The 25,723-nt window shown below is 49.5% G+C and overlaps 1 protein-coding gene across 1 annotated transcript in view; it reads right to left on the bottom strand.

Moving 5' to 3' along the window:
• Positions 1-1,470: 1,470 nt before the first annotated feature.
• Gns (glucosamine (N-acetyl)-6-sulfatase) overlaps positions 1,471-25,723 on the bottom strand; it is a 36,362-nt gene continuing 12,109 nt past the window's right edge. Inside the window, exons 6-14 of the mRNA XM_041672316.1 lie at positions 24,470-24,637; positions 22,328-22,410; positions 21,107-21,225; positions 19,117-19,220; positions 11,676-11,777; positions 8,244-8,351; positions 7,494-7,604; positions 6,160-6,320; positions 1,471-3,724 (exon numbers count right to left, since the gene is read on the bottom strand). Coding sequence (XP_041528250.1) covers positions 3,646-3,724; positions 6,160-6,320; positions 7,494-7,604; positions 8,244-8,351; positions 11,676-11,777; positions 19,117-19,220; positions 21,107-21,225; positions 22,328-22,410; positions 24,470-24,637 — 1,035 coding nt within the window. The 3' untranslated portion in view covers positions 1,471-3,645. The remainder of the gene's footprint in view (positions 3,725-6,159; positions 6,321-7,493; positions 7,605-8,243; positions 8,352-11,675; positions 11,778-19,116; positions 19,221-21,106; positions 21,226-22,327; positions 22,411-24,469; positions 24,638-25,723) is intronic.

The following is a 25,723-nucleotide window of genomic DNA, read 5'->3' as shown; positions in this document are numbered from 1 at the left end:
ACGGCATCCCAGTTGCAAGCCCCCCCACCCCCCCCAACACTGTTTATGCGGGCTGTTTCTCCGGACTGTTGGCAAAGGAACAGCTTGGATGGGTGAGGTAATGTCTTCTCTGGGGCCAAGAGCAGGCTTGCTAGGAGACGGCAGGGGGCTCAGCTTAGTCTCCTCACCTGCAACCAAACCCACGTGTGTCCCCTCAGTGTGGGACTTTGCCTGGCACTCACACAAGTGAGGCGGACAGGCCTGTGATTCCTAGGGGTGATCTTGACAGTATCGCTCAAATTAATTTTAAGGATTTTTAAGTGTGTATATGTGGGTTTGTGCATGTCTGTAGTACCTATGGGGGCCAGAGGAGGGCGCTGGATCTCCGGAGGCTGGAGTTAGAGGTGGTTGTGAGCCACACAATGTAGGTGCTGGGAACCAAACCTGGGTCCTCTGCAATAGCACTTAGGCTCTTGACCTCTGATTCATTTCTCCAGTCCCAAATTCTTTTTTTCGGACAGTAACCTGTCAATCTAATTCTCAACATCTGACATCTCCTTGGTCTGTGAAGTAACCCACCCTGCCTGGCTGGTAGCTTGTGGCCAGTTTGTTTTTCTTAGTTGGAGCAGAGCTGCACACTGGAGCTGAAGGAGCCTCACCACACCCAGTTTACTTAGTGATGGAACCCAGGGCTTTGTGCAAATGAGGCAAACTCTACCCACTGAGCTGTAGCCCAACTCTATGTGACGTAGTTGTGATGAGACCACATAACCTGTAAGCCTAGAATGGGAGGTATTTGTCCCTTTAAGAAAGTTTGCTGACTCCTGCAAGATGTCATTTTTCTCTCAGGGAAATGGCTCAAAACCCTGACTACCACAAGGCATCTTCGTGGGTGGGTTCGTCCATTGACTTAAACACTAGAAATGATTCATCAGGAATCAGGATGTTCTCTCTTAATAACTAATTTATATGTATTTGTGTGCATGAAGGAGATCGTGGGGGCAGAGAAGCACTTGAGCCCCTGGGCTTGTTGTAACCATCTGTAGTGGTTACTGTGGGTGTTGGAAACTGAACCTGGCCCTCTGCAAGATCAAATGTTCTTGTTTTTTAAGACTTATGCTTTTATTATTAATAATATTATGAATACAGTGTTCTACCTGCAGGCCAGAAGAGGGCTCCAGATCTCATTACAGATGGTTGTGAGCCACCCTGTGGTTGCTGGGAATTGAACTCTAACCCACTGAGCCATCTTCCCAGGGCTCGGATGATCGGCAGGGACTGGTATGTGAGAGCTTTTCAGGTGGAGATCTCAGCCGAGGAAGCGGCCAGTGATCAGCATCACGCCACAGCCGAAAGGTTTTCTGGCGGGACAATGCTGACCTGATCTGTCGGGTCTGAGTGTGGTGCCCAGCACCACAAATCGCCGTGAAGCAGCCACCTTCCACCTTGTGAGGACGCCTTCCTGTGGCCTGAACAAACCAGACACGCCGCTCGAACAGAAACAAGTTTTAATTCATTGAAAAGTGCAGCAGTGAACAGGGTCCTTTGAAGGGCACTTTCTAAGTGATGAGATGACACAGAGCCGGGGCAGAGGGACTTCCAGAACACGTGGTGCTAAGGAGAGAATTTCCAAGTCCATCGAGCAGAAAGAGCTGGTGAACTAAAGCCTGCAGTGTGCGCCTACCCAGTGGAGCTCAGCTGAGGGCCCTCGGCTTCCTCCTGAGGATTCTGGCCTGTTTTCTTTTGTTTAAAAAAAAAAAAAAGAAAAAATAGAAAAAAACGCTGTCTGTAGATAGTTGCAAGTTTAAGATTATTTCTCACAGATGAAGGTGTAACCTCCACAGCTACCCTTACTATTTTGTACAAAACCCCTAGCGCTGACAATTCAGAAGGTGTTTGCGACAGTGCCACTTGTCAAACCCAACGACACTCTAAGCATGCCCTTTACTTTGTGTCTGAGGGACAGCTTTAAGACATTAAGTCTCTTAAGGCAAAATCCCTGCGTTCCACATTGGTTTTATGGTTCTCTATTTTGAAGACACTGGCGGACACCTCCAAGGGAGACATCAGATTACAAGGCCCTTAGGTGGGAAGCTGTGCACGCTGTGGTCTGTTGGGGTAAACTGAGGTCCACTCCAGTGTCAGCAGGACCGGCACCATGCCCCACCCCCTGGACATGTCACCTAAAGTAAGGGCAGCGAGGTAGATACACTCGTGGTGGCTCACGCCACTCTGGCTTCACCTGCTTCTGGGCGCTGCCCCGAAACTGAAGGCGATGGCGCCACAGCCCAAGGCCTGGTGAGAGCAGCTGGGTTTGTACTGGGGACAGCTACGGTCACCCTCACTAATGCAGAAGACAGTGTCTGGGATTCAGTTCCCATCCTCTCCCTGTAAAGCGGCCACAGGAGAGCGTCCATCCACTGTCTGTCTCAGTACCACTGCAGTTGCTGGGGTCACATGAGGTAAAGGAATCAACTCCATGGCTACTGCCCCAACATGGCCTCTGGGATCCCAAAAGTGGCTTCTAGCTGTGTGTTCCAAGTGTTTAAAGCTGGGCAGAGGCCGTGTAAAGCTAAAATCACGTACTGCCTACGCAGATCAGGTTAAAACCACACGTCTCCCTTCTCCTCTGCTGTCCTACCAGCACTCGGCCCCACTGCAGAAATGTCAGAGTGGAATTGGTCTTCGAGCTAAGGAACAGGAGGATGCAGTTCTGGGCAGCAAGGAACCTTGGACAGGGAACACCGACTGAACCCTAGTTGGTCAAGACTCTGGAGACTCAAGAGCTTACATGGGGGGGCGGGAGCAGGTGGGACAAAGCAGCTGGTCCTTCACACCAGCCCTGAGTCACCCACTATGTTAAATGAGAAAGGCAGCTAACTGCAGCTGGTCACAATGACATCTTGTGGCACTGACACTTGAGAACCCCTGGACAGGCACTTCTCTGTGCAGCCCTTCAACCTGCTCGGCCAAGCCTGCTCTGCGCTGGTCTCTGGCACTCATGAAGCATGCTAGCCCTTCCCTTTGGCGTGCCTTCTCTCCAGGGCTTCTGAGCACGCGGCATGGTTGGAGCCACTGAGGAGCTGATGGCTCCGAGAGCTAGGGGGATTCACCTTTAACCCTACACAGCCTCCGGCTGCACCAGCATAGCCCAGGGTTCCAGCAGAACAGAGCAGAGCTTGGGTGACAAGGGGCACGTTTACCACGACCATGTTGTGAACACCACTTCTCCACAGACAGTTCTTTGCAGGGCTGTGTGTGTTTGATGGTGAGGCTCAGTCTGAGATGCTATACAGGGCTGTAGATTTGGGGCTAGCCACATACCAAAAGGCCTTTTCTTTCTGCCCTAAAGTATTGCCATTTATCTGAACAGTTTGACAAATTCAGACTTGACCACGTGGGAGGTCATCACACATTGTGTCCAACCGAGATGAAGGGACATGGAGAGGACAAAGACCTCAGGAGTGTTGGTTGTCATCTGAAGGAAGAGACAGAGTCAGCCGCTTCAACACGGGGCTGGAGTCACAGTACTGGAAGTCAGCTGAGCAGTGGGGGGATTTTTCAAATAGGACTTGAACAGCCAGGCCAGAGCTCTTCCAGGCTCCTACTGCAACCACTTCACGAGAAAGGGGTGTGTGAGGATCCAACGCAGAGCTGGCACGGTCCCTACAGAGGGTGCTTCGAGAACCTTCTCGTTCTGACGCTGCCGTGATTGCTGAACATGAGACGCAGGTCAAACCTGTATCTGAGGGAAGGAAAAGGACAGCACATGAACTCTAGCTAGCCATGGGGACTTTGTGGCACACTCTCCAGCAGAGTGGGCAAGAGGGGCTGACACACTACAAGGAGCTAGTCGGAGGAGGCTGTAATCTAAAGGTGGTTTCTGAAGGTGAGAATATTTCCACACAAACTGTGAGTTGAGAGAACAAGGTTAATGGTAAAAAGCAGGAGGTTCTTAAAAAAAAAAATAAATTGCTATACAGCCCTAGCCGGCCTGGAAATCCTACTCAGACTAGGCTGTTCTCAGACTCACAGAGCTGCTGCCTCAGTCTTCAGTGCTGGGACTAAAGGCAGGTGGTTAAGGGAGGAACGGCAAATTCTAATGTAGAAAGGATCCAGGTGGCTGCATTGACCCTCAGAGTTCCACTGCAGGTTCACGGTCTCCTCCTCTTTAGACCACCGGCACTTAAGAGCACACAGCACATGGACCTCAGATGCAGGCCTGAGCCTGCCTCATGAAGCTAAAAACAACTCCAAATGTCTCTGGTCACCAAACACAGGCATTCATGGAAAATGTATGGATGCTCAAAGCACAGGCTCAATGGTAACAGTTAGGACTCTGGATATAAAGAGCACAGACTGGCCAGAGATGGGCTTTCCATGCCAAGCAGAAACACACTGCGTGGAATTCACGCTGGCTCCTGCTTGTGGCCAGTTTCTGCAGCAACGCGTTATAAGGAGCCAGATGACAGGCACAGACTGAGGAGCATTTGGCCACAGACAGTGTGTGATGGACGTGTGTGGCTGGGTTCTACAGCTGTGCCTACAGGATCTACCCCGATGACCCTACTGCAGAGGACTCTGTAAAACCAAATGTTTGGTAGGAAAGAATAACCTGGGATGATAAGTTAAAAACACACTCGGTTGGTGTTTACATAGCTCAGGTCAATAGGAGCACACAAAGCCAGCGTCTTCCTTATTATATAAATATGCATCCGGAGTGAATTATAAAGACTGCTTTGGGTTAAACAGTGCTGGGGAAGCAGGGTCATGCTGCATCCATTCTTCTGAGGGACCCCTGGGCAAATCGTGCGTCTGGTTAACTTCCTGACGTGAAATGTGTGTGTGGGGGCTGAGGGCTCTCTGGAAAGCAGACAATGACCCAGAAGAAACAAGACAGCACCACAGCCATCCTGCTCTGGTCGGCCAGACGCTGCGGCAGGTCTGTGTTCCAGCAGCAGAGTCACTGTGGGTGGTGGCCATGCATCATAACCCCAGAGAGTCCTTCCCTCTCCTTTCAAGGGTTCAATTCCCAGAGCCAGCCAAAGAACATATGATTAAAAGTATTAAGTTCATTTGGATGGCTATGTCATTCTGAGCTGATGTCTGTGACTTTTGAGAATGACCTGTTTCCAAGAGGGTGGAGGCCGGACAGTGAAAATGGCTGGGCAGCCTTACTACACGCATTTGTTTATGCTAGATAAGATGGCATTGTCTCTTTATACAGTTGCCTAGCTATTTAAATCTCATTTTCTTTCTCTCTCTCCCTCTCTCTCCCTCTCTCTCTCTCTCTCTCTCTCTCTCTCTCCCCTTCATCTTAGCAAGGCACGGTGGTGCACCTTTAATCCCAGAAGCACCCACCGTGGCTAAGACAGAGAGACCTGTCTCTAAACAAAACAAAAAGCTAAGCTGGGGCTTGAACTGAGGGCTCTCTGAGTGCGGCGGTCCTGTCGGGGCAGTCTGGGGTCTGTTTCTGGCTGTGTGCCGGGTAACGGCCCACAATCCACTTTCTCTACGCATGTTCGTTCATCTCTGACTTGGAGAGCAGATGAAGGCAATGAGAAGAAGGAAGAGTCAGTCACACCTCACCGCACGTCACTGCTTATGAGAGCTGAAACAATCCTTTCCCAGAGACATGCTGATTTAATCATTATCACCCTAAAGCATAAAATCACAGCATGCTTCTTGCTGATGCAGCGTGAATGCATGGGCTGCAGCAGTCAGTGTTCTGCAGACACAGTACTGTAGAAGGTTCCAATGTGTGAGGCACACACGACTTTACAGGTAAGGACTGCCATTCACATTTAACATGCCGCAGTGGGTTTCCATTCAGAATGCACCTCAGTTCATATCTGTTTTCAGCCGTGTTTCATACACTGGATTTCTAAGGAATAAAGCGCTCTGCTCTTGAAGTGCTAGGATCAGGGTAGCACTAGGCCAGAGCTGACTAGTGTGACCAAGCAGAGCTCAGCTTGTGGACTCAGCAGCCACTGGCAGCAGAGAGCCAAGTCCCAAGAAGTTTATGTTCCCAGCATAACAAGCCGACACAGCAAGAACACAGGATTCCCTCAAAAAGCAGAAAAATAAACACAGCTCAAAGTGTGTATGTGGGGGGAGCCAACAGCCTCCCTTTGTCTTCCAGAAGAGCAGGACCTCTAGGGACAGCACGGGGACACTTACCCCGGATCAAAAACCCCTGGAGTGCGACAGGTTGGCCCCGAACAGGACTGGAGCATCATCAAGCGATAGTTCATCTTCCCCAAAAGCTCGGGGTCTATAGTTTTAGCAATGTTGGTGATTTGGTCTGGGTCTGCAGTTATATTATAGACTTCTACGAACACCTAGGGAAGAAAGGAAGGAGCAAAGGAAAAAAACCAAAGGTTATATTGAGAATATTCCTAAGGCAATTATTTCTAAATGGAAAGGGAAGATACAGAAAAACCAAGGCCCATCCATCAGGTGGGCTAAGGCTTCAAGATCCACACATTCGCATACTGTTGGGGTTCACCTGCACTGGACACACAGCCCGTGATGAACTGCGGTCACCTGTCCACCACACACTCTAGAAGTGAACACGAGGTGAGCCCTCGATGGCCTGGCCTCAGTACCCAGACAGTATTGCAGGTACTCGGTGAGGGCAGTACGGAAAGCCATGTTTGCCTCAGAACCTGGGGGTTCAAGTGAGGATAGAGGAGAGAACTGCGCTGACTGCCGGCCCCTGAATCATTTCCTATTTTAAAAAGTAGTTGGGGCTATTTCTTGCCAGCGGGGAAGGCTACAGCTGTATTGTCTACGGCAGCATTATCTCTAACGTAGACTGTCTGGCATCAGGGCCTCCCTCTCATCCGCATATGTTCTCCAGGACATGCGAAGTGAATGCTGCCCTCAGTCTACCATGCAATGGTACCAAACAGATAAACACGGGGAAGGCCAGCTCAGCTCAAGCGAAGACTGTGCTGCTGAGCTGCCAGGAAGGGGCAGTCCCCTTCTGAAGAAGGCAGTGAGCATTTACTTCCTACGGTAAGAGGGGGCCAGACTGGGTATGCAAGCACTTGCTGAGCTCAGTGTGACTGCAAGGCCCGGTGTCCTCGGGACCCTTCAGGGATCCACAGTTATCAGTTTGGCCAAGTCCCGTCTTCTCCCAAGGATGGCCCTTCTGGGCCTGTGTCCCCCACTCTAATAACAGACAGCATTGGCTTGTGCTGTGTGAGCCAAGGGGGCTTCCAGGTATGTCAGCTGCTGGCCAGCCTGTTGGGAATGTCCCGGTTCCTCTCTGTAGACGCTCAAGTGCTCACTTTTAGCCTACAGACCAGGCGTGTGTCATTCTGAGACAGTAAGCTGTGCACTTAAAAGAGTAGGGGCTGCGGGGGTGGTGAGGAGAGAAGGCTCCATTGAGAAGAGTCAGAGAATGAAGCCTGTCTGTATAGGACTGTCTTGAGACTGCAGAGAAGAAACTCACCTTCCCTGGGTAGTGCTGGGACCGATCAATGCCACCAGGCCCAAGTCCCCCTTACCTCCTGGTCGTCAAACTCGCAATACTGCAGGTTCCACAGCGATGACAGCGTCCTCACACAAGCATAGGTGTTGTTGTAGGCGTCTTCGCACACACAGTCTGGGAAACATTGCTGGGGGAAGTTTACAAGTTAAATGAGGATCGCTCTGACAGTAATAGAATCTCATGGCTGAAGCTAGTCACCAGGGAGGGGAACCAGATATCAAATGAATCTCTCTGAAGGACGATCTGGAACGATCATCCTGGGGTGAGAAGAAAAATGCAGAGTGCCCCGAGATCTCAGTGCTACAAAGGACCAAGCCCCATGTTCTCCACAGGCTCTGCCAGTCCACAGTGGGCTGTGTTGTGTTTTTACACACACACATTTTAGAAGAACACCCCCCCCCCCCAACCAGGGCCCTTGCTGGCCTGAATTAGAAATCCACTTGTCTCTGCCTTCCAAGACCTAGGATGATAGGACTGTGTGCCTGCACTGGGCTGGGTCCTTTACTCAGAACACTGAGTGACAGGAGACCCAAGGCTCAGTTTCCCAAAGCCAGTCAATGTGTCAGTTACATCTGTGTGACCTGCGGGGTTGCCGCCAGTGTAAGGCATGTGATGGCACACGGGGCAAACCCCATGTCTCCATCAGTCCTGACAGTGTGCTGTGGGGAGTGGGTAAGGTGAGGGGGGTGGGGCCTGAGGCCAGGACCAGCCAAAGGGCATCAGTCGGGTGGCGAGAAAGCTGCAATCCCAGACAAGCTCTACTCACAGACACTCCAGGACTCAAGGAAGGGCAGGTCGGGTCAGTGATGTTACGGCCTTCTCCTTGGTATTCCACCAGGACATCTGACCTCCAGGTTAAGTTGCTGGCTCCTTTCTAGGAAAAAGAGTGGAGGTAGTTTCTGCTAGGCACGCTTTCACTGTGCTGCCTGCGGGGCCTTTGGACAGGAGTGAAGAGCGTGGACGCCGATGGAAGCCACCACTGTCATTTCTGGGATTTACAGTCTATAAAGGGACTTAGAATGTTTTATAGTTCTCTACAGGGCAGTAGTGAGGCAGGCTGAATGGAAGCTGGTAGCTAACAAGAGCTGACGGTGGTCCAGGCTGCTCCAAACCAGGGTCCGTGTGAACAGTGCCTAGGAGTGCAGGCCTGAGAGGGACGGGCAGTGTGGGGTGCAGATCCTGAGTACCACCCACATGTCACGTGCATCCCATATTGCATATTAGCCATGTGGAGAGAGGCTGCAGCATTTGAAACACACACATTTGAGGCAGACATATGAATGCTGGAGAAGGCAGGCTCTAGAACAGGACAAAGTGTGAGATGAAAAGTAGATGACTTCAGGAATTAGGATAGCAGAGAACATGGAAATAGGTGGGTCATGAACCCCAGCTTCCAAGAGGTGGAAGCAGGAACAGGTTGGGGTGGACAGCCAGGGTCTAAATGCCAGGAGGCCCCAAGCAGCAGGCAAGCTGGGCCCAGGGGACAAGCCTGCAGCACCAGTTACTTGGGAGGCTGAGGCACAAGAAATGACTGAGCCCAGTTTGATCACTGGGCAACATACTGAGACCCGACTCTGCACAGTAAGAGGCAGGAGATGGTTAGGAAGGGCAGAGTAAGGCCGCACTGAGTCTGACTGGACCTGCCTTCGGCCTTTTCATCTCTAGATCCTGTCCTTGGCTGATGTGGTTCTAACATCAGCAACAATAAACGTAAGCCTTTTAAATCAGGGAAGAGCAGTTCAGGTTTTAGCAAGTCCACGGTCATCCCTGGTGTCAGCTGAGAGTCATGGCTCTAAAGACCACTGAAGCTGGAAGCCCTAGAAGGGTGGGTGCTAGTCTGTACTGAAGCTGGAAGCCCTAGAGGGGTGGGTGCTAGCCTGTACTGAAGCTGGAAGCCCTAGAGGGGTGGGTGCTAGCCTGTACTGAAGCTGGAAGCCCTAGAGGGGTGGGTGCTAGCCTGTACTGAAGCTAGAAGTCCTGGGGGGAATGGGTGCTAGCCTGTACTGAAGCTGGAAGCCCTAAGGAAGTGGGTGCTAGCCTGTACTGAAGCTGGAAGTCCTGGGGGGAATGGGTGCTAGCCTGTACTGAAGCTGGAAGCCCTAGGGAAGTGGGTGCTATCCTGTACTGAAGCTGGAAGTCCTGGGGGGAATGGGAGCTAGCCTGTACTGAAGCTGGAAGCCCTAGGGAAGTGGGTGCTATCCTGTACTGAAGCTGGAAGTCCTGGGGGGAATGGGTGCTAGCCTGTACTGAAGCTGGAAGCCCTAGGGAAGTGGGTGCTAGCCTGTACTGAAGCTGGAAGCCCTAGGGAAGTGGGTGCTAGCCTGTGCTGAAGCTGGAAGCCCTAGGGAAGTGGGTGCTAGCCTGTACTGAAGCTGGAAGTCCTGGGGGGAATGGGTGCTAGCCTGTACTGAAGCTGGAAGCCCTAGGGAAGTGGGTGCTAGCCTGTGCTGAAGCTGGAAGCCCTAGGGAAGTGGGTGCTAGCCTGTGCATGGCCTTGAATGCCAGGAAAGGGAGAGTCGGTGATGAGGATTACTTAACTCATGGCTACACTCAAACCTGAGCAAAACTGTGCAGGTCCAGGTTTCAAATTATGAGTCACTGGAGACTGCAGAAGTGCCCCTTCTTCCTTGTTCATGCTGCCAGAGCTGGGGAGAGCTTATCTGTCACGCGTGGGTAGACCTGAGTCCCACACTTAGGTGTCACGTGTCCAGAGGACCAGGTTATGGCCCATGCCAATTAAATCAGCAGCTCTCATGGAGGGGGGGCCCAACACTAGGATCTCATTTCCCTAGGTGACTCTAACGGGGACCAGGGTGAGACTCAGTGTCTAAATAATATCCCAGGAGACATCTCCCAGGGCACCCGAGGCAGCTAGCATTCGGTTGGGAGTCATGCCCCATGCTCCTCAGACCAGGAACAAAGAGAAAAGACGCCTACTTGTGCCCCCTTTGTGCAGACCTGCAGAAAAGAGCAGAAGAAACTCCCCAGACGTCCCTGTCAGTTTGCAGAAATCTGTAAGAAGCACCAAGAGGTGGAAGAGAACATTTGGGAAAGAAGTTAAACAGCAGAGCTAGAGCCCCACAGACACTAACGGAGGAGAGACAGACAGCGGGGTGACGATGGAGTCAGGTGATGGGGGATCAGGTAGCTGAAACAATATGAATCCATCTTGCAAACAATGCAGAATTCTCAAAAAGCCCAGACAGATCCACTGCAGAATTGTGTGTGTGTGCATGTGTGCATGTGTGTGACGCTCAAAGCAAGGTCAAAACTAGCATGTTTAAGGTGACATACATAACCAGCATGGGGACAATGAGGAGTGTCAACATGCATAGATTTCCCCTGATTCTTTTATTTCTCCTACCCCTCCTGTCCCCGTCCCCCCCCCCCCCCCCCCGCCTCGCCCTTTGACGCTGGAGAACGAGCCCAAGGCCTTATATGCTGTGCAAGTGCTCCACCATGAGCCGCATCCGCAATCCTGCCAATCTGCGATCTCTCCACCCACACTCGGGGCAGTAAACTAGCAGGACAGTTATTTCCCCGGCCCTCGTAAATAGTGTACCAGCGCCCTCCATGCCTCAGACTTCTGAGACAGTGGGCATTAATTAATTAATTAGTCTTTGCCACTCTGAGGTGACACAGACCTCCTCACTTCAGCCTCTGTTTGATGACAGTGAGGTGACCACAGTGACCTGGGCCATTCCTCCGTTTCATAGGTGGCTGGTTACTCAGAGCTCTCTGGTTTATCTCTATTGGGATGTCAACCTCTCTTTCTAAGCCCTCACATGCCATCAACTGTCATCCTGGACGGAACCTGGATGACCCTTCAGTCACCTTGATGTTCATGGAAGGGAGGGGAGAGAATACAGAAAGCAGAGATGACAAGTGGTCCGTCCCGTCAGTCAGCCAGGTTTTTTTTTTTTTTTTGAGACAGGGTTTCTCTGTGTAGCCCTGGATATCTTGGAACTCATTCTGTAGACCAGGCAGGCCTCAAACTTATAGTGATCCATCTGCCTCTGCTTCCCAAGTGTTGGGATTGAAGGTGTGTGCCACCACCACCCAATGTCATCTTTCCTTTAGGAAGCGTCTTCCCACCACATGGCGAGAGACAAATCCTGTCCTTTGACTACCAGGTTTAGGAATTTTACTTTGCCTACCTGGGTTTCCTCAGAGCTTGGGCTCTGTTGATTGTACTCACCAGAATGGGTACTAAGGACACTCCATCCATCTGTGTCTTATTCAGGTCATAGCCAGCAAGGTCTAGGATCGTGGGGCCCAAGTCAATATTCGAGACCAGCATCTGATGAGCAAAGAAAACAGGATGGGACACAGCTGGTCTCATCTTCCCTTTCCCTCTAATAAACCTGAGCCGCCCACCAGAAATCCACGGCGCCATCGCTTTCCTAGAACCCAGTTCCAGACACTCAACTGCAGCTTAAACACGAGCTTATCAGGTGCACAGGCGGATGCACCGAGGAGCTGTGCACTCATCTTAAACACATGCTTATCAGGTGCACAGGCGGATGCACCGGGGAGCTGTGCACTCATCTTAAACACGAGCTTATCAGGTGCACAGGCGGATGCACCGGGGAGCTGTGCACTCATCTTAAACACGAGCTTATCAGGTGCACAGGCGGATGCACCGGGGAGCTGTGCACTCATCTTAAACACGAGCTTATCAGGTGCACAGGCAGATGTACCGGGGAGCTGTGCACTCATCTTAAACACGAGCTTATCAGGTGCACAGGCGGATGCACCGGGGAGCTGTGCACTCGTCTTACCTCACGGTTACTAGAGACCATCTGAAACACTCCTGCAGTCTCCTCACCATGACTCATGGGAGCACTGTTGACTACTGCGGCACCTGACATTCACAGTCACTCACTAGACTTGACCTCGCATGCATTCCTAGCATTTTAAAAAGATTTATGTATTTTACGTATGTGTTTTTGCCTGTACAGATGTAAATGCACCACAAGCATGCAATGCCCAGTCAGAAGAGGGCCAGGTGTTGTTCTTCTAAGACAGTTTTTCACTGGCCTGGGGTTTACAGCAAGCCTTAGAGAGCCTTTGGGTCCCCACCTCCCGCCTCCTCTGTGCTGAGATCACAGGCTTTTCTATGTGGATTCTGAGGAGCAAACTCAGGTCCTCGTATCTATGTGTGGCTTAGCCTACAGAGTGAGCTCCAGGGCAGAGAGACCTTGTCTCAAAAATAGCCCCTGAGAAGCCAGGCCCAGTGGTGCACATCTTTAATCCCAGCAAATGTAAGGCTGAGACAGGCGGATCTCTGGGAGACAGAGACCTGGTTGGTCTACAGAGTGGGTTCTAGGACAGCCAGAAATACATAGCGAGAGCCTGTCTTAAGGCAACAAGGCAAACAGCTCCCAAGGACCTCACTTGGGGCTGTCCTCTGGCCATGCGCACAGTCTCAAGTGCGCGCACACCCACAATAGTCTTTGAAACTAGGAAGGAAACTTCATTTTAGGCAGTCAAACATGGAGATTAGAAAAATCAATTAACTGTCATTTTTAATTTAAAACCAAACCAGAAGGGCCTGTATGAAAAGCGGGGCTCAGATTTCCTGGTAGCTGGGAGAGCCAGGGATGCGCAAGCTGGTGCTGAATACATCAGCGCGCCCGGCAGATGTCGTGGGCTACCATGTCACGGAGACACCTCAGGGAGCAGCAATCCATATGTCACCAAGAAAGCTCACCAGAGCTGTCCCCAGAGATTCCTGCCAGACCCCTGGGTGAACCGAGCAGCTGGGCTCACAGTTGGTAAGTCTGCCTATAACAATGGAAGAGATCACCATAGGAGGGAACATAAGCCCCTGAGCCGTCCCATAGGCCACGGGGCAGTCAACGCAGGGTGTAAGAGAAACTGTAAATACCAAGCAATAAAAATCCAAAGGAAAACGGTGACTGCCAGTCTCTCTCACACACACAGAAACAACTCACTTTTAATTCCAGAGCTGCATGATGGGAGACACTTCCTAATGGACTTCTGCTCAGTGGCAAGGCCTGTCAGTTCCAGTACAAATCACTACAATGTGGCTTACGCACCACAAGCATACATGTGTTCCCATATACACACAATCACTGTGTCCTCTCTAAATAGGCCATGATCTTTTTCTATATACACACAATCACTGTGTCCTCTCTAAATAGGACATGATCTTTTTCTATATACACACAATCACTGTGTCCTCTCTAAATAGGACATGATCTTTTTCTATATACACACAATCACTGTGTCCTCTCTAAATAGGACATGATCTTTTTCTATATACACACAATCACTGTGCCCTCTCTAAATAGGACATGATCTTTTTCTATATATACACAATCACTGTGTCCTCTCTAAATAGGACATGATCTTTTTCTATATACACACAATCACTGTGTCCTCTCTAAATAGGACATGATATTTTCCTATATACACACAATCACTGTGTCCTCTCTAAATAGGACATGATATTTTCCTATGAAGTAGATGGTTTCAAGAGATCCAGAGACCTCATGGGTACAGGTTATGAGCAGAGAATTAACTGAATCTGCCATTGGTCTCACGAGTGTATAGTTAGCTCTGAAAGAAATACAATCCTGCAAAATCACTGAAAACAAGGGGATGTGCTCTCAGAACACGGTCAGGTTTCCAGACACTTAGCTCTGATATTAAACAACCATGTAGGGCTACCTAAGGCAAGTCACACAGCACCTCAGAAGGCACCAAGGGTTCATTTGGCAAAAGAGCTTGGAGTCTATGAGAGTCTAGCGCCACCAAAGCTAAGGGGCAGCATTGGATCTGCCTTTAGCTTCTCTAGGTAGGAAGAAGCCCAGGGTGTCAGCCAGTAGAGATGATGGTAGCTGGAGAAATGGCTCAACGGCTAAGAGGCTAAGAGCACTTGCTGCTCTCCCAGCGAGCTTGAGTTCAGTTCCCAGTACCCAGGCTGGACGGCTCACAACTGCCTCTAGCTCTAGTTATAGGGAACTGGTTCTCAACTGTCCTCACGCTGGGACCATTGAGTACCATCCTCATGTTGTGGGAACCCCAACCATAAAACTATTTTGTTGCTACTTCATAATTATAATTTTGTTGTTGTTATGAATTATAATACAAATATCTGATATGCAGGATATCTGTTATGCAACCCCCAAAAGGGGTCACAAGTTGAGAATTGCTGTTACAACACTGTCCTGGCCTTTGTGGGTACTGCACGCATGCACACACACACACACACACACACACACACACACACACACACAGAGAGAGAGAGAGAGAGAGAGAGAGAGAGAGAGAGGAAACCTAACACCCTCCCTATCTGAGGACCAGGGAGAGCAGCAGGACTTTGTCAGGGTCTTAGAGCTAACAGGTAGCCTCCTGACTTCTAATCAGATCTACCTCCCCTGGGCCAGAGCAGTTTTGAAATAGTTCCTTTTCTAAAGCTTCTTTGAGGAACTGCTACTGCAGAATCTAGACCTAGACTGATGTCTCGCCGGAGGAGAAAAATCGGTCAACTTTGGCTCTGACAGACACACTCTATCTCTGCTTCTGAGTAGTGACAGGTAGCTCAGGCCATAGATCAAACAGAGCCACTGGCTGTTTGGTGATTGCCAACACACAGTAATGCTCCCTGACGTTCTTTTTATTTGAAGACTTTTAAAATCTCATGTGTATGAGTGCCATGCAGACATGCCTGCACATATATGTGAGTACCATGTGTATGCCTGGTGCCAAGGACCCCAGAAGATGGTGCCATCAGATCCCCAACACTGAGCATAAGCCTTCATGTGGGTTCTGGGGGCAGAATTGTGCTGTCTGCCAGGGCAGCCCCTGCTCTGAACTGCTGAGCTCCTCTCTAGGCCCCCCACCCCGCTCCCCGCAGTTCACACTTCTACTGCACACCTGTCAGCCCAGCGAGTGTGACAAAACCCCATGGTGACAACAGACACAGCTCTTCTCAGTCCTGACTCTACTTACTACAAATCCATCTTAACAGTGTGTGTGGACCCCACTGTATCTGAGCATGAGGTATGACCAGTGTGGGTGAGCCCAGTGCATGTGGAATGTGAGGTATTATATTCTCAGTAGGGGACCACAGAGGAACAAGCAGTAAACTCAACAGGATGATGAAGGTATAGAGAGGTATGGATGCCAGGCAAGGGAAAGTGATAAGACCCTTCCTAGGGGAACCCCACTCCAGAGCCTTTAAAGACAAGCAGGCTGGGGAGCTGAGGTGGGCATTTCAGTCAGAAGCAGCAGCCAGTTGTGCCAAAGCCGAGGAGAGGTATGGTTTCCTTGAGAGGGGAAAGTGGTCCGTACAAATGCTGCCACCTCCCTTGCCTGCTCTAATGTCTTTGCTTTCCCACTGTTCCGCTCAGAGTGCTGGATCCACGGACCATGTGACTCCACTCTCCTCAACATCTAGGTCTCTGCTTCAATGCCCAGAGGCCTCTCCTGGCTAAAGTTTCTTGTCTTCTCAGATGCAAGGATTTAAGAATTTATCTTCCCTGGCTGCTTCTTGCTATGCCCAGGACTTCAGGCAGGCAACGCCGTCATAAAAATGTACCGAGTAGCCGGGCGATGGTGGCGCACGCCTTTAATCCCAGCACTCGGGAGGCAGAGGCAGGCGGATCTCTGTGAGTTTGAGGCCAGCCTGGTCTACAAGAGCTAGTTCCAGGACAGGCTCCAAAGCCACAGAGAAACCCTGTCTCGAAAATCCAAAAAAAAAAAAAAAAAGAAAAAGAAAATGTACCGAGTAAATACCATTGCCAGTGCATGGACTCTGAGTCACACCGTGAATTGCAAGGCAGGGCTCTGCTACTTATTAACTCATGTAAGCTCAGATAATTCCCTTGACCCTTTAGTTCCTTCCCCGATGGGATGGGGTAAGAGGGCATGATCTCACGGGTCCATTCACACAGCACTCAGAACTCCACATGTCGATATGATATAGCTCTGATGATGAACCAGACACCATTTAAATGCTTAGAAGAGGCGCGGTTTCGGATTTGAATATTTGCTTGGCAGAGTAAGCTGATGAAAAGAAGGAACAGTTTGTTCCTCCCGCCGCTGATGGGCACATTTCACTCTGCTCCCATTCAGTTTCTTTCCCACAGAATACAAGACGTGCACATCCTGCTGAGACAGAACCGGCACTCAGGTCAAATGCCAGCCTTAAGATCTGCTGACCTTCCCAGCTCGCCTCCTTTGAGAGGAGGGGCCTGACCAGAAAGGGCCAACACTTGTAGTGGAACAGAGGTCTTGATAAGAGCAAATGTAGCACAAATGATGGCTGTGAAGGCCAGTCTACCTTTCTGGGAGCAACTTAACAGTGCTGCACCATGGATGTGGCAACAGGAAGTAGGTGAAAGGTAGGAAGAAAGCGAGGTGAGCATCAGCACCCACCACTACCACCACTGCATACAGGCCAGACCTCCCACATACCCGTAAGTTCGAGTCCTCTGGAAACCCATCTTACAATTTTAGCTTTATGTGTCTGTTCATTTTCTCTGGTCCCAGAGCTTAGGTGACAACGTGAAATCAAGAAGAGAGAAGACATAGCTGGGAGAACCTACTGCCATCTCCTGACCACTAGAGAGACGTGTTCAGGATCACGGTGGCCACCACCTCTAGGAACAAAGAGTCCCAGTGAGATGGTTGGTAAAGGACACTGGCCAATGGAAGCTGCAGAATATGCTGCACATTACAGGCCAGAAGGGGACAGAGCAAACAAGCTTAGCAAGGAAAACAAAGTGCCTGAGAGTGTGCTCTCCTGCATGTAGACTCATGAAACTGGGAGCAGCAACAATCGATAGAATGGAGCAGACTCCTTGGTGGAGCTTCTAGCTGCAGAGGGCCCCAGCGAAGTGTCTCTTATCACTCACCGCCCATTCTGGGATAGGCTTTCCAGAGATTAAGCCCCTGCGCCATCTCTAAGGAGCCCCAGCAAATCACTGACTCATGAGCTTCGCCAGGTGGAGCCACGGCTTTGGTTTCCCATTGGTGCCCTAACTGGGGTGGATGGGCATTTGTTCACAGCCCCTCACTACACGCAGTGAGGTCAGCCCAGTAGCAGATGCCCGGGGAGTTTCACATGCAAAGCTTGCGGTGTTCTGCTGTACCACGAGGGCCCACACCAGGTCTCAATCCACACTGAAAGGGCAATGAAAAGTGGGTGCTGGGTGTCTGTTCTATACCGCAGGCCAATCACAATCCTTCCTTCATGACCTCACAGGGTGGACTGTGCTGGCGGTCAGCACTTAGTGCTTGCCAGGAAAGCGTGAGGACCAGATTTCACATCTCTGGAGCCAAGGTGGTTGTGCAACCTGACCTCCACTCCAGCTTTGGAAGGTGGAGACGGAGCAGAGCATGTTGGGTAGCAAAACTAGCTTTATCAGTGGGGTCTGAGTTTGACTGACAGCCTGCCCCAATGAATATGGTGGGAGAGCAATCAAGAATACAATGGAAGACTGATCAAGGATGATTACAGATATCAACCTTGGGCCTCTACATGTATGCATATACATGTGCATGCATACACATATGCATGTACTGCCCATGTGTACACACACACAGAAAAACACACACATTCACACATGCTGTGAGACAATGGTCTTCTATTGTTTTAATAAAATGTTGATTGGCCAGCAGCCAGACAGGAAGTATAGGCGGGGCAACCAGGCAGGAAGTAGAGACGGGGGCTGGTGTGGGAGAACTGTCTGTATTCTGTCAATTATATTTTAAATAAACGCCAGTTGGCCAGTAGTCAGGCAGGAAGTAGAGGCAGGGCAACCAGGCAGGAAGTAGAGGCGGGTCAATGAGAAGAGGAGAATTCTGGGAAGAAGGAAGCCCATTCCTCTGCAGTCCTGACCCGAACACAGAAGAAGCAAGATATGACTGCCTTGCTGAAAAAGGTACTGAGCCATGTGGCTAACACAGACAAGAATAATGGGTTAATAATGGGCTATATAAGTTATAAGAGTTAATAAGAAGCCTGAGCTAATGGGCCAATCAGTTTATAGCTAATGTAGACCTCCATGTGATTTCTTTGGGACTTAACAATTGTGGGAACTGGACAGGACAGAAACTTGGACAACAAGGGGCGACAAGAACAGGAGAATTCTGGTAAGAGGAAAAAGTCAGACTGCAGTCGTCATCCAGATGCAGAGGAAGCAAGATGAGAATGCCTTATTGATAAAGGTACCAAGCCACGTGGCTAATACAGACTAGAATTATGGGCTAATATAAATTATAAGAGTTAATAATCAGCCTAAGCTAATAGGCCAACCAGTTTATGATTAATGTAGACCTCTGTGTATTTCTTTGAGATTGAATGGCTGCGGGACCACGCAGGACAGAAACCTCTGTCAACACACACATGAAAACTGGAAAGAAATAAACCACACAATTTCCGATGGTGACTCTTATGAGAATCTCTAGGGCCAGAAGTAAATCCTGAAATGAACCAAAGCTGTGCACGCTGACATGACATACACACATGGCGGTGGACAGCTGGGGGAGAGAAGAGCCCCACTTTCCAAGGTTCCCAAGGGCAGAAGAGCATTCCCAGGAGTGACTGCCGACTTTTCAAGGCGAGTACGACCTCCACACAGGGTTGGCTGTAGTCAGGCACCTACCTTGCTTGTCTGGTTTGGTTTGATTCCAGGCCCTCGAACCAGCAGTGGAACTTTGATATCAAACTCATACAGCTGTCTTTTGTCTATTGGCAAAGAGAACTGCCCTGAAACAAAACACACAAGGTCAGTGCAGAGCCAGGACGCTGGCAGCACACACACCTTCTGAGCCACTGAGAAACTGAAAAGACGCTGTTTTAAGATCTATGTGTTGCATGAGCATTTGTGTGTGATTATGTGTGTATCTGTGTGAAAGTATGCTGCATGTGTGCATGCCCTTGAAGGCTGAAGAAGATGCTGGATCTCCAGGAGCTGGAGTTACAGGTCACCTAACATGGGTCTGGGGACTGAGCTCAGGTCCTCCGGAAGCACTCCACTTAACCACTGAGCTGCCTCTCCAGCCCCTTAATTCTAGTTTTATAATACAAAGCTTAACTTGCCTGGGGTCCTTTTCAGCACAAGACAGGAAAAATAATTGAGTTTACCTTCTCCAGGTAAGTAACTAAAAATGACCTGTTCTAAACAGGGCAAACTGAGCAAAACAATGTCGGGAAGGAACGAGAGGCAAGCATGGAAACATGTATGCACATGTGAGCTGATCCAGGTGAATGGTGCCACTCCAACACCGCCACATAAAGAGAGAAACATGCCCCATCCCCCGGTACACCGCAGTCAAGGCCATGAAGGCAGAAAGGCCTCCTGAGGAGATCCGGCAGACACATGGGGATAGAACAAAGAGGTCAACATATGGCAGTTTGGTTTGAGGTACAGTTTCAGCAACAACCTCCAAGGGAATCTCAATGACAGGTCCAGAGGAAGGGACCGTGTTACACCGCCTGGCCCATCAATCCACACTGGTGTCCCCAGAGAGGCACAACCAGACACCATGGCCTCACAAACTGGAGGCAGGAAGTATAGCATGGACGGCATCTCTGGGGCAGCCTGCTGACCTGAAGACACTAGCCTGTGTCAGGTCTCCAGATCTATCAGTACCGATCTACAGGAAACGGAGTGGAAATCAATAAGCAAGGCCTCCCTCACCAGATGGTAACTAGCCAAATCCAGAATAAGAAGTGTTCCACAGGACAGAGGGGGCACTTTTCTCAGGAAGTTTGAGACTTGGAAGAACTCAAAATTCAAGGTCGTAAGTAGAGTTATCTGCTTGATAAATTAGATGCCCATGGAACTATTTGTGGATTCCCAAGTGCCTTCAAAACCTTTAGAAAATAGCCGGATACCAAGGTACACGGTAATTAATCCCCACATTTGAGGCCACGGTGGGGGTGATCATGAGGTCAAGGTCAATTTGAGAGATAAAGTGAGACCCCAATCAAAAACCCAAGGGCTCAGTGGTGTAAGGGCTGCAGTCTGACTGTCAGAGCCACCGTGACACCTGCCCCCCACCCCTACACACAGAGAACACCACAGGGAGGAGGTCAGAATGCACAGTACTGGCCATCTGTAGCTGAAATATGAGCAGGAAGACAGGAAGGTGTTTCTCATTAGTGCTCTACTCAAAGAGGCAGGATGGATGCTGACCAGGCCTCAAGCTCCTTAGCCTGTTCAGTTAGTTCAGTTACAACAGCCTCGCTGTCACACACAGCCACTCCAGTTCCTGTTCTGCCCGTTAAGGAACAGCCATGATGATGTAGTGAATGCTGCACCAATGCACAGGCGAAAGCCTCGCGCCAGCTAAGAGGAAACACAAAGACACAGAAAGGGACCCTCGTCTTTAGCTGGAGGAGGCGCAAGTCAGTGGCACCGAGTCCACTCAAACTGCCGCTTTCAAAAACCAGGAATGTCCCCAAACTGCAAGACTTCGTACTAAAGTTGCCCGCAGGACAGCTTTCTGTCTCCTGTCTGACTTATCCTACAGAGGAGCTCATCTTCTCTGTGCCTCAGCCTGGCAAGTCTGCTGTGAAGCGCTGTACTCCGGCCACACGGTGACAATGGGGATGTGTTCTCACGGACGACAGTGCTGACCCTGCCTCACCTGTGTGGTAGCCGTTGTCTGAGGTATAGAAGATGTACGTGTTGTCCAGCTCGCCGGTGACGTCCAATCTCTTCACCAGCTTCTCCACGAGATCGTCAACCGAGAGCAGAGTTTGCCACCTGGGAACCAACACAGGGTGGAATCAACTTCAGGGGCAATGGCTGCACAAAAACACCCATCCCACTAAAGCAAACACCAAGAGCTCAGTCTGTCCCCCAGATTCTGTCATTGCAAAAGACAGATTAGAAAATTCCAGAACATTGCCGGGTGGTGGTGGCACACGCCTTTAATCCCAGAACTCAGGAGGCAGAGGCAGGCGGACCTCTGTGAGTTCGAGTCTAACCTGGTTTACAGAGCGAGTTCCAGGACAGGCTCCAAAGTTACAGAGAAACCCTGTCTCGAAAAACCAAAAAAAAAAAAAAAAAGAAAAAGAAAATTCCAGAACATAATAATTACTTTATTTCAAATCTGTTTCCAAAGAAATAAATCAGGCTTTTAATAATGAGCAAACTTTATCTTTTACTGTTTGGGAATAGACTTAATTAGAAAGGATAGTTGTTAATTCAGCATAGATCACTATAGGTTGGTTCAAATAAGTCTGTGCCACACTACTGTTTACTAGTCCAAACACTAGGCATTGGCCTACAGGCAAGAGGCCAAAGCTTGTCTACTGCCTGTTTTTATAAAGTTTTATTGACATATAGCAATATTTTCATATTGCCTAAGGCTACCTTTATGCTGAGACACACGGCCTGCAAGCTTACAACATTTGCTATGATTATTATCTGATCCTACAAAAAATGTTTACTGACCTCTGGTCCAAAGTCAAAAGAAAAAGAAAAAAGAAAAGAGAAAAGTAGTGAATTTTCACAAAAATTGACCTAGCACGTCTTTCAACTCCCAAACATCAAAGATAAATACTCTGCTCACTATTTGCTCTGATTTCTATGTAGCTTTTCCTTTAAGCTTGGGGAAAAATGGTCAAGCAAATAGTTCAAGTTTGTCACTTCCTTACCAAGTCTTAAAAGTAGACATTTTAATCAGTCATGCACTGGAAGGCAGACGAACGCCTGCTGGTGGGGTGTCAGTGCCCCAAGTGCTTCTCCCACTGGCCTGCCTCCGTTTGCTCAGGAATAACACAGTGGCCACCTCTAGCCTAAAACCATGCACACTGAGAACGGTCTTAATAATAAAACAAAACCTCACCACCGCAGCGCTTACCTCCTTCTGAACGCATCATCTAGGAACTGTATTGAAGAGTTCGTCATGGGAGTCTTGGCTTGCCGAATTAGCCAGTGCTTGTTCTAAAGTTCAGAAGAAACCAATGTTACACCAGGTCATCACCGTCACATACCAGGGAAGACAAAGGACCATCTACACTCTAGCAAACTATCGCGAACAGTGCTTCTGAATCCACCAGATATCGTGCGTATCAGGTATTACATTATGATCCGTAACAGCAGCAGAGTTACAGTTATGAAGTGGCAACAAAAATAATGTTACGGCTGGAGGTCACCACTCCATAAGGAACTGTATTAAGGGCCGCAGCATTAGGAAGGTTGATAATCACATGACAAACTGCCTCTCAGCTCTGCAGATGGACAGATGGACAGATGGACTACTCCAGTACTCCACCAGCCTCCCACTGCTAAACACCCCGCGCTCTTTGGTTGGCAGCAGTGTTCAGACAATCTGGTCCACAGAGAAGCCATCAGCTAAAGTGAGATTCAGCTGGTGACTCTAATCCCATCATCTACAGGCAAGCTCTACCTTACCTCTCTCTAAGTTCTGCCTGTATGGCCCTGCATTCCACGGTCTGTCAGCTCAGGAGACTGACATCCCCAGAAAAACCCTGGGTTTAAAACCTCAAGTTTTACACATCTGACACACTAGCAGAGCAGGCAAGCGTGGTCCCCAGCAGTCTACACTCGGCAGCTCACAACTGCCGGTAACTCCAGTTCTAGGGGATCTGAGCCCTCTTTTGGCCTCCTTGGGTACTGTACCCACAACATAAACCCACAGCCAAGACACACATTTAAAAATACAAACAAAATCTTAAAAAAATAACAAAAACCCCTTCAATTCTGGAGGAATCTTTTTTTTTTTTTCCTTTTCTTTTTGAAACAGAGCTAGAGACGGAGATAGGGTTTCTCTGTGTAGCTTTGGTGCCTGTCTTGGAACTAGCTCTTGTAGCCCAGGCTGGCCTTGAACTCACAGAGATCTGCCTGTCTCTATTAAAAGCATGCACTACCACTGCCAGGCAAGAGGGACTTTTTTATTTACATAGTAGCCACATTTTAAGTAACAAAAACATCCCCGTATGCCATCAATTATCTTGTATTCACAAGACTCTAAGTGACGACTTTCAAACTACACTCCTGAAACTGTTCCTCGGTTAACAGGTTTTAGAAATTTAATCTTAAGTTCTCTTGTCGGAGGTTCCCATGAGATCATGTGACTGGAAAGTCCTGTGACTTATGTAACTCAAGGTTTTCAATCTTACTGCTGCTCCCCGGGAACTTCTTTTTGGAACACAAAAATGAGACTAGTCCACTAGTTAAGTCAGCTTCCACTGTAACAAGCATACGCCTGTGGTGTGGCTGAGAGTATGTCAGATGCTTCTCTCCATTGTAACCATTACAGTAATCAAAGGCTCGAGGCCGCCCCCTTTAGGAGAACAGGAGCATAAACTCCTGCTCATTTCACAGACAGAAACTGATGCTCCTGGCTCTGATGCCAAGACTCATTCTGTACATTAGAAGCACTGTGACTTCTCGGGAAGACTCAGGCAATGGGGACCTGCTTACACCCTCTGCCAAAGGATGCATAACTCACTAACTAAAGAATACTTCAAGGAGACAGGCATGGTGGCACACACCTTTAATCCCAGCAATCAGGAAGCAGAAGTATGAGGGTCACTGTGAGTCTGAGACCTTCCTGGTCTACACAGCTTAAGATACAGGCGCCGTTAACAGATGAGGCAACCGCTTGGCTGTGGTTTAATCTGGCAGCCTGTCATCCCTACACACGCTGCACTGTGCCACCTTCCTTCTCATGCTTTGGGCCAGTGAGAAGCCCTGAAGGTGCGGCAAGGGCAGATGTTCTAGAGACACAGCTACCAGGACAGAGGAGGAAGGAGACATGCCTAGCATCAGGAGTGGTGGTGTCTTTACCATTCCTGGGAATCTCTTCCAGCTGCTCACTGATGTGTGGCAGGAACTTTCTGTCTGTATCCCTGAAAACTGCACTAGGTACAAGTGCAATGGTCCCTCTGGGAGCTCTGGGGGGAGGGGACTTCTTCCAAGGCTCCCTGCCTGCTAGATACGGAGAGTGAGGCTTACTTAACGGATTGGAGGAACCTACCGTCCCATGGATGTTGAAGTTCTTGTTTCTTGGTGCAAAGACATTCTGGAAAGCCTTCTGGTACTGAGGTGCAGCTGTCCAAGGTGAGTGGGGTGCTGGAGTGGAGATCATCATGAAGAATGGCTCAGAGTTGGACTTGTAGTCGAGGAAGTCCAGGGAGAGATTGGCCTGACACACACAGAGAGTTGTCATCTCCTACCCCCGCCTAGCAACTGCACATCCAATAGGGAAGTTTCTCTTGGTAGACAGTGTGGCTACGAATCTCTAATGTATTTCACGTCACAGTCATGCATGTAGTATGAGGGTGGCAGGACCGGCTAGCTTACACCCGAAATAATTACACAGAAACTCTATTCATTTAAACACTGCCTGGCCCATTAGTTCTAGCCTCTTACTGGCTAACTCTCACATCTTGATTAACCCATTTCTATTAATGTATATCGCCACTTGACTGTGGCTTACCGGAATGAGTCTAACCACCGTCCATCTTGGGTAGGAGAAGCATGGCATCTGCCACACTTCTCTTCTTCCCAGCATTCTGTTCTGTCTACTCCACCCACCTAAGGGCTGCCCTATCAAAAGGTCAAAGCAGCTTCTTTATACAACCAATGAAATCAACACAAATACAGAAGGCCCTCATGCGCAACACACTGCTGGAATACTAATTTGGTTTGGACAATGCTTACAACCTTGATATGTCTACCAAGGAAAGCAACTGAGACCTTAACTTTACGAGACCTAGAGGTTGTTATGCTCCCCAAACAGTAAGACATAGTAAATTGTCTATTTTAGCATTAACTTAAAATAATGATGGCTATATGGCCTCAAAGAACGTTAGGGGGCCAGTGAGATGCTCAGCAGGTAAAGTGCTGCCAAGCCTGATGAGCTGCGTATCCTCCCAGACATCCCAGCATGGCGGAAGGGCAGAACTGAGCCCAACATGGTGGGAGGAAGGGCAGAACTGATCCCAACATGGTGGAAGGAAGGGCAGAACTGATCCCAACATGGTGGGAGGACAGAACTGATCCCAACATGGTGGAAGGAAGGGCAGAACTGAGCCCAACATGGTGGGAGGACAGAACTGATCCCAACATGGTGGAAGGAAGGGCAGAACTGAGCCCAACATGGTGGGAGGACAGAACTGATCCCAACATGGTGGAAGGAAGGGCAGAACTGAGCCCAAGATGGTGGGAGGACAGAACTGATCCCAACATGGTGGAAGGAAGGGCAGAACTGAGCCCAAGATGGTGGGAG

This window comes from Microtus oregoni, unplaced genomic scaffold (genome assembly GCF_018167655.1).
Source record: "Microtus oregoni isolate MIOR12 unplaced genomic scaffold, Mior012 000001F_ref0000356, whole genome shotgun sequence".
NCBI lineage: Eukaryota > Metazoa > Chordata > Mammalia > Rodentia > Cricetidae > Microtus > Microtus oregoni.
This window is presented reverse-complemented; position numbering and strand designations above follow the sequence as displayed.